A 9,167-nucleotide genomic window follows, 5' to 3' on the forward strand; every position below is an offset into this window, starting at 1 on the left:
CTACTTTGGGTTCATAAATGGTGCATTGTCATCAAATATTGAAGGAAAATAAATAATATATATTGGGTTGCCCAAAAAGTAATTGCGGATTTTTTAAAAGAAAGTAAATGCATTTTTAATAAAACTTAGAATGAGCTTTAATCAAATATACTTTTTTACACTTCTTTTCTAAAGCAAGCTAAAAGTAACAGCTGATAACTGACAGAAGAAAGAATGCAATTACAGAGTCACAAGCTGTGAAAAAATTTGTCAACGCCGACTATATGAAAAATCCTTTTTGGGGCAACCCAATATATATATCTATGGTGGTGGTTATCCCAAGTTCGGCCCGCGCAGTACTTAACACGCTTTTACTTGTTATTATTACACGTAGTGGAGTTTCAGAGCTTGTAAGAGTAAAGAAAATATTTCCCAACAACTTTAGACACACAATGAATTGGTTGTAACTCGAATCCATTTTAATAATTCCTGAGAATTTCCACAATTGTTGCGCTGTCATAAAATTTGATATTGAAATAAAAAACCCGACTTTTTTTTTGTTTTAACATACACAGAGTGTTTTTTGCTAATATCGTATATTTAAAAGTTTTTTTTTATTTTGCATTTGTTTTGTAATTTCAAAAAGAGTTTTCGTTTTTTTTTTTTTTTTTGTATAACATTATTTGTTTGTGATTAAGCTACAATTATTGTAATTTCGTTTGCTTAAAATAGAAGAAAACTATTTAAAAAAACACACTATCAAATTATTATCTATTACTATTTTTACAATGACATACTATGGTAATGGTGATGACAATGAGACTTTGTTTATTTTATTTTTTTTTTTTTGTTATGTTTTGTATTAAGTGAAAGAAGAAATTGAGATTCATTTGGTTTGGATGAAGTCATCTAGAGTTGAAAGGCTCTTAATATATACATGTTTGTTTAATCTAATGGAAATATATATACGAGTATATTGAGAGTGTGTGGAAATTAACAATGTAATATTAACAAATAAAACAAAAAAAAAAGAAAATTATTAATCAATATGAAAAAAAAAGATTTTATAACATAAAGTGAAATACTTAAAATATTATGAAAAATAAATATTTAAAATAAAATGTGTAATTATCGTATTTTAATAATAAGCTTGGTTTTACTTTTTTTACATCTGTAACTAAAATTGTGTTTTTTTTTTAATATTGAAAACAGGTATACAGCTTTTGTTTGTTTTTACATAGTCTTACTTTTCTAATACAATTTTTTGCTATTTTTATGTATTTATGTTGCTATTTACATTATAACACTGTGTTACAAAGCTAATGTTTTCGATATACTTGAAAAAAGCCTTTGAATGTTGTGTAAATGATCTTATATCTGATTTGAAGAAAAATACTTGACCAACAAAAGTCGGTATCTTGTCTACCTTTGGTTATCTCTTCAGTCGTTGGAGTACAGTTATTTTTTTTCCTTCGCAAATGCTAAAGATTTTGTAGTCTTTCCATTTTTCTTATTACACAAAAAATCATAAAACCACAAACCAATCTTCTTATAGATAGAAATTTTATAAAATTGTATCGGTTGGTATGTAAACTTAGTTTGAACGCTGGGCTCGAATTCTGGCTAGAATATCAGAAAAAATTTTCAGCGGTAGTTATCACTTCCTAATGCGGCGCCATTTGTGAGGTTCTATGCCATGTAAAAACACCTCCCCAAAGAGGTGTTACACTGGGGCACGTCGTTTGGACTCTGCTATAGACAGGATATATCAGGATATGTCATTGATATGTGAGAAGTTTTCCCTTGTTCCTAAATGGAATGTTCATGGGCGAATTTCCATTTGCAAGAAGTTTATAACATAATAGAAACTGTGTTAGAAATAATACCTCAGGACGAAACACGTGTGACCTCTGGATTTTGCTCATTAAGCTCGTTTTGAAAGAGAAAAAAACATGTAAAAAAGGCTTTAAGTTCGGCCGGGCCGAACTTTGGATACCCACCACCTCGGGTATATATGTAAACCACCTCTCGTCAAAATCCGGTGAAAAATGCAAACATAAGTCACTATGCCAAATTTCAGTGAAATCGGATTATAAGTGCGCCTTTTATGGGGCCAAGACTTTAACTCGAGATATAGGTCTATATGGCAGCTATATTCGAATCTGGACCGATCTGGACCAAAAAGGATGTCGAAGGGCCTAACACAACTCACTGTCCCAAATTTCGGTGACATCAGACAATAAATGGGCCTTTTATTGGCCCAAAATCTTGAATCGAGAGATCGGTATATATGGCAGCTATATCCAAATCTAGACCAAATCTGAGCCAAATTGACGAAGAATATCAAAGAGCCTAACACAACTCACTATCCCAAATGTTGGCAAAATCGGACAATAAATGGGCCTTTTATTGGAAATCTTGAACCGAGAGATCGGTCTATATGGCAGCTATATCCAAATCTGGACCGATCTGAGCCAAATTGACGAAGAATATCGAAGGGCCCAACACAACTCACTATCTCAAATTTTGGCAAAATCGGACAATAAATGCGCGCAATACCTTTAATCGAGAGATCGGTCTATATGGCAGCTATATCCAAATCTGAACCGATCTGGGCCAAATTGAAGAAGGACGCAAATTCGCAAATTTCAACAAATCGGATAATAAATGTGGCTTTTATGGGCCTAAGACCCCAAATCGGCTGATCGGTCTATATGGGGGCTATTTGAAGATATAGTCCAATATAGCTCATCGTCGAACTTAACCTGCTTATGGACAAAAAAAAGTTTGTGCATAGTTTCAGCTCAATAGCTCTATGTTTAAAGACTGTAGCGTGATTTCAACAGACAGACGGAAGGACAGACAGACGGACGGACATGTCTAGATCGTCTTAGATTTTTACGCTGATCAAGAATATGTATACTTTATAGGGACGGAAATTGATATTTCGATGTGTTGCAAGCGGAATGTCAAAATGAATATTATGAAATGAATGATCTGTGCCCGAACATGCAAAACACTTGGAAAAATGTATCTGGTTGGATTTAAACTCATCTCCAAATCCTACTACCTGAGCCTCTAGGAACACAAATTCTACTTGACTGTTGAATGTAATGCTGCTGGATGTAATGCTGATCTTGACCTTCACACCCAAAAAAACCAAGATATTGTCTATTTGTATGGAACGTAGTGCCAATACTTTCAATAGTCACTTAAAACTAAGTTCTGTATAGCTTCTTGGTTTTGAGTGGAATAAGATGTTATTCAATGCCCTTATTCTTGAACTTGATCATCAATGTGAACTATGTGTGTGGGAAATTGTAAACGTTCTTAAGCCAAATGATGAACTTGGGATTTTTCTTCAAACATGTTCAACTGTTCCTAAAGCCATGTTTCGTTCGATAGTTTTAATAACGTACCATTGTGCTTCACTTATATTTATTGTCATCTAAAAAGTATATGTAACAAATATGCTACTAAATATCTCAAAATGATACGACACTGAAGAAAACCGACAAAAATATTACAAGAGCATGAAATGAAACCTTGCCAATAAAGCACCTGTAACTCAACAAAGAATGGTTCATGAAAAATTCTCTTTAAACACCCAACGTAGCCCCAAAACTGAATTTAGAATATGTAGAACAAAAAAAGATTAACAACAATTCTCTAGGAACCAGAGCTGCGGAGTGTAGCCCTCGACTACGACCTCAGGTCGGAGTCAAAGTCGTAAAATTAAGCCGGAGTCGGAGAGCGGTTCGCGGTTCGGCTTGAGTTACAAAGAATATTAAGATAACAAGATGTGATTATATAATTTTAAATTGTTATATACAGGGTGGCTGATGAATATTGCTACAATGATGAATATTGCTACATTTTTTTTTCGGTGTATGGAATACATTTTTCATTTATTCATGTTAAATTAAATTATTAAATTAATTATTAAATTATTATTAATTAAATTAATTAATTAATTAATTAAATTAATTATTAAATTATTATTATTAAATAGAAAAAAAGTTATTACATTTTTTTTTGGTAGCGGCTTTCATCAGCCACCCTGTAGGTCTTCTGAAATAATACCAAAGAATTTTTTTACGAAAATCATTTCATTTTTCAAGTTTTTTTTTTGCCTTTAGGGCGAAGATCATTAAAGTTTATAATATTTGTTTGTTTCTCATTCGAGACGAGCTCAATGATCGGAGATGCAAATGGAAAAGGAAAGCCAAAGAAAGCAATACACACCAACCACTATGGGACGGGTTTCGTCTTTGGTTAGACAACTTTTCAACCATATTAGGTGTGATGGCATCAAGGGCCGTGCGTTAGTAGTTATGATACAATTACCACATTAACCACGCTCGATAAACCTGTCTATTAGTCGTACTTTTTCCCAATGTATGTATTTTTGTGTAATGACAGACTTTCTTTCTGTGGCAAATTAATTTAATTTTGGCCATTAGCTTAGCAACTTAAATTAAGTTGTACAGCAAATAGACAGTAACGGTACAGCAAATAGACAGTAACGTTATTTAATCTGGCACGGTGTGCGGTTATGACTTAAAACACCCGCGGTGAATATGGTTTAAATCGGTCTATAACCTGATATAGCTCCCAATTTTCAATCTTGAACTCCTGGAAGTCGCAATTGATAACCGATTCGGCTGAAATTTTGCACGAAATTTTTTTTCCAACAACCGTGCCACGTACGATCCAAATCGGTGTATAATCTGATATAGCTCCCATATAAGCCGATCTCCCGATTTGAAATCTTGAGTCACTGGAAGCAGCAATTGTTATCCGACTTGGCTGAAATGTTGCACATGGCCTTCCTTTATGACTTCCAACGCTCGTGGCAAGTACGGTCCAAATCGATATATACCCTGATATAGCTCCTATATAAACCGATTACCCGATTTGACATCTTGAGCCCCCGAAAGCAGCATTTGTTGTCCGATTTGGCTGAAATTTTGCTCGTGGTGTTCTGTTATGACTTCCAATAACCGTCAATAAACTGACATAGCTCCCATATAAACCGATCTTCCGACTTGAGATCTTGAGACCCGCCAAATTTGGCTGAAAATTTCCACAGAATGTTCTGTTGCGACTTTCAATAACCATGCTAAGTACGATCTAAAACGGACTATAATCTTATATAGCTCTCATATAAAGCAATCGCCCGCTTTAAGGCAAAGAGATAAGATATACTTCCCTCATAGGAATAAATTCTGCTCGATACGAATTTGACCTTTTACCTTGAGTCCAGAGGCGTCAGTACACAAAACTCACTTGAGATCCACCGCGGTGTATAGGCTAGCATGCCCGCTTATCGTATCCAAACGCCCGGGTTCAAATCCCGTCGGCGAGAACACCTTAAAACATTTTTCAGCATTTTTCAGCATCCTCGCACCAAATGTTGGCAACATTTGTTAGTATTTCAGCCATGTACAACTTCTCAGCAAAGAGGTGTCACTTTTCAGTGAAAGGTTAGCATGTCCGTCTATGACGCCGGACGCCTGGGTTCGAGTCCTGGCAGGAACATCAGAAAGATTTTCAGCGATGGTTATCCACTCCTAATGCTGGCAACATTTGTGAGGTACATTACCATGTAAAAACTTCTCCCCAAAGAGGTGTCGCTCTGCGGCACGTCGTTCGGACTCGGCTATAAAAAGGAGGTCCCTTATCATTGAGCTTAAAATTGAATCGGACAGCACTCATTGATTTGTGAGAAGTTTGCCCCAGTTCCTTAATGGAATGTTCATGGGCAAATTTGCATTTTGCCCTTATCACTGAGCTTAAATTTGAATCGGGCAGCACCCAATTGACATTGAGAGAAGTTAGTTTCCCTCCAATTTGTTCCATAATGGGATGTTTGGGAAACACTAAACCACAATTAATTTTGACTGATGAATTTGAAGCCAGGCCTTAGGCAAGCTAGTCAAGAAAGCTACTTCAAGTTTAACACAATTTAATTTTTTCAAAAAGTTTTTTGTTTTGAAACTTATCTCACATTAAGGTTTTAGAGGTTGGCAAAATCCATATTGAGTTTTTTTTCAAAATCAGCCAAAAATTTAAAATTTTACAAAAAAATTGAATTTCGTTAAAATTATAACATTTTGGCGATTATACAGAATAGCAAAATTTTCTCAATTCAATTTTGAATTTTTTTCGAAATTGCCAAAATTTACATTTTTTACAAAAAACTAATATTTTAATAAGTCAATATGTTCCCCTCTTTTAAAAGTGATTTTATATTAATTTGGGTTTAAAGGCAAAAATCAATTTCGACTTTGGTGTTATTGTAAATTGAAAGCCCGCGGCTAAATTTAATATCGTAGAGTGCCCTAAACCGCTGCGAATTATTTGCTGTCTGAGTATGACCAGGCCTCTGTATGGGATGTGTACAACCTGACCCCCGATTTTCATAGAATATGTTGAAGATTTCTAATTTTTTTTTTCCGAATTTAGGTTTGAAAATCTAAACTTTTCGTATTAATTTTTTAAACTTAAATCGGAACCTTAAACAAATATTTAAAAAAAAGATATTTAAATACTTTAAATTATCATTTACTTGCAAAAATGCTAAAAACTCCTCAACACCTCTTCTATCATTAGCATAAACTTTTGTGGTTTCTCCAAACATCAGATTTAAAACCCACACCACAACTTAAGATCCCAACTCTCTTATATTGCTAAGTAGCACAGTGTCCGTGTGTGTGTGTCTGTAACTGAGTATCTCTTAAAACATTATTCTCACTTTCTCACTTAAACGTTATGTTATCACTGATCTATTTACATTACTTTTTACATTGGAACTCTGGCAATCGTTAACAATTTCACCTGGCATGGTTGTCAATACCATTGAGATAAGCTTATGTTTATTTCTTACACATATCCATGCACATATCCGGCGATTTCTCATCGAACCCTTCATCATCAATGATAAGACCAGAATGATCCATCTCTAATGGATTTGGCTCGATAATAGCCAACTCCTAGGTTAACCAAGAACACCTTGCGGCAACGGCTTGCAGCATTTCAAACTCTTAAACTCCATATTTAATGCCATAATCCTGATAATGACCCACATGTGATCGGTAGTGCGAGAGATTGCTTAGATTACTGAGATTTCCCAAATTCCCACTTAAATGGTGGTGATGATGATGGTGATGTGAACTGATTAAAGCGGCAGCAGCGGCATTTGATGATACAGCACTGGAAACCGGCGGCGCTGGAGGACTGGCCGATTGTATGCTACCCGCCGGACTGCCAGTGTCCATGTGGCACACTTGATTTTGCTCAAAAATCATGTCGCGAAAACCCAAAGAAGTATGCCCGGGTACCAGGCCACCACTGATCACCGAATTGGGGCTGCTGGTCACCACAGAATGGCCATTATTTTGACTGTGGCCACCATTGTTCGAGGAATGCAGGTGATTGTTGTTATTACTGCTGTTGCCGTTTGAGGGTGTATTGTTTACAGAGGTATTGATGGGCTCTGAAGGTGGCGTCTCGGGCGTGTACCAACCACCATGGGCTGGTCCATGTGGTGTTGATATAGCGGTGGGAGAATTGCCTGATGAAGTAGTGGTTGTGCCCGAACTTATGCCCCCCAATTGCACCCCATTATGACTGGCCCCTCCTGGAGTAAGGGGATGGCCATGCGGCACATGATGATGATGCCTCAACTGCTGGGCATGGTGGGCAGCGGCGGCATGATGAGCATGCATTTGTGTTGAGGCAGCCACACTGAGATTCTCATCGTTTAAGGCATGGTGGGCATAGGGATAGGCGCTGTGATGAAGGCGGGGATTATAGACATTCATTAGCGAGTCTACGGTAAAGCCTGGATGATCCACTGCTCCAGCAGCAGTCAAATGATTCATTTGTGCCAAACTGTCGTGGCAAGAGTTGAGAACGCTTAAACCAGCGGCCGTCATGCTATCTTTGCCGGTGAGACAACCCAAATCCATGCCTAAAGGTTCCTTTTTGAAGTGATGGGCCGCATGATGAGCATGGTGGGCGGCATGAGCCACATGAGCATGGGCATGGGCCATGTGCTTGGCATCAATAATGCCATTGGCAGTCATTAACTTCAAAGGCTTGATTTCGGCCAACTTCTCATTCATCATGGCCTGGCGCTTCATGGCCTCCTCCTTCTCTCGCAAGACATCCTTTTTCTTAAAGCGTCTGCGACGACGTAGAAATGACCCATTGTCAAACATGTTGTAAGAATCGGGGTCCAAAGTCCAATAGGATCCCTTGCCGGGTTTCTTATCATCCCGAGCCACCTTGACAAAGCACTCATTCAGGCTCAAATTATGGCGTATGGAATTTTGCCAACCTTGTTTATTATCACGATAGTAGGGGAATCTCTCCATGATGTATTGATAGATGCCATTGAGGGTTACCTTCTTGTCGGCGGAATTCTGTATGGCCATTGCTATGAGGGCTATGTAGGAGTAGGGTGGCTTTACGATTTCCTTATTTTGATGAGGAGCCCCTAGACCATAGGCTGAGGCAGGATAGGAATAACGTGAGTACTGATCATAGGCATAATGGGCGGCTGCTGCAGCTGAAGCGGTAGACATGGCCCCGGCGGCTGCTGTTGCTGCGGCGGCCGCCGATGAGGGATACCCTGCAGTCTGTGCATAGTGTCGCGAAAAGGAATTCTGATCGGTAAACAAGGTATGCATGATGGCGAAGATGTGGCGCTGGTATATTGGCTATTAGAAGGTTTTGAATTGAAAAGCTGGATCGGTTTTCGAAGGGAAAATAATTTTTATGGGTTCAAAGGGTTTTTATGAAATTTTTTTCAACATTATAACATTTAAATATTTTCCATCTATAATTTGTAAGCACCAGTAGTTTGAGAAAATGTTTTTTTAATTGATTTAATTTTTTTTAGGCAAATTTCTTTTTCCAATTCTAGATTTTCACCTTCTGCTAGCTCGGATTTCTTGAAAATATTTTTTTATATAGTCTTTCACTTGAATTGTTAAAATTCTTTTCAAAACTTTTTTGTTGGTTAATTTTAATTTTTTTTTCTCAGATGTTCGATTTGTTGCCACTTTGGTTTCCTTTAATTTGCTATCTTTGAGCTATTTTTCGTTTATTTATTATCGCTTCTTTTTCTTGTGCAAATTATATCAACATGTCTGGGACAACACGTATTATTTATTTATTTT

The 9,167-nt window shown here is 36.9% G+C and overlaps 1 protein-coding gene across 1 annotated transcript; it reads right to left on the reverse strand.

The window, feature by feature from the left end:
- Positions 1–7,025: 7,025 nt before the first annotated feature.
- Positions 7,026–8,824, reverse strand: LOC106094013 (fork head domain-containing protein crocodile). Its single transcript, XM_013261191.2, has one exon. The coding sequence runs from the start codon at positions 8,673–8,675 to the stop codon at positions 7,026–7,028; it is 1,650 nt and encodes a 549-aa protein (XP_013116645.1). The 5' UTR covers positions 8,676–8,824.
- Positions 8,825–9,167: the final 343 nt, after the last annotated feature.

The sequence above is a fragment of the Stomoxys calcitrans genome, chromosome 1 (genome assembly GCF_963082655.1).
Source record: "Stomoxys calcitrans chromosome 1, idStoCalc2.1, whole genome shotgun sequence".
Lineage (NCBI taxonomy): Eukaryota > Metazoa > Arthropoda > Insecta > Diptera > Muscidae > Stomoxys > Stomoxys calcitrans.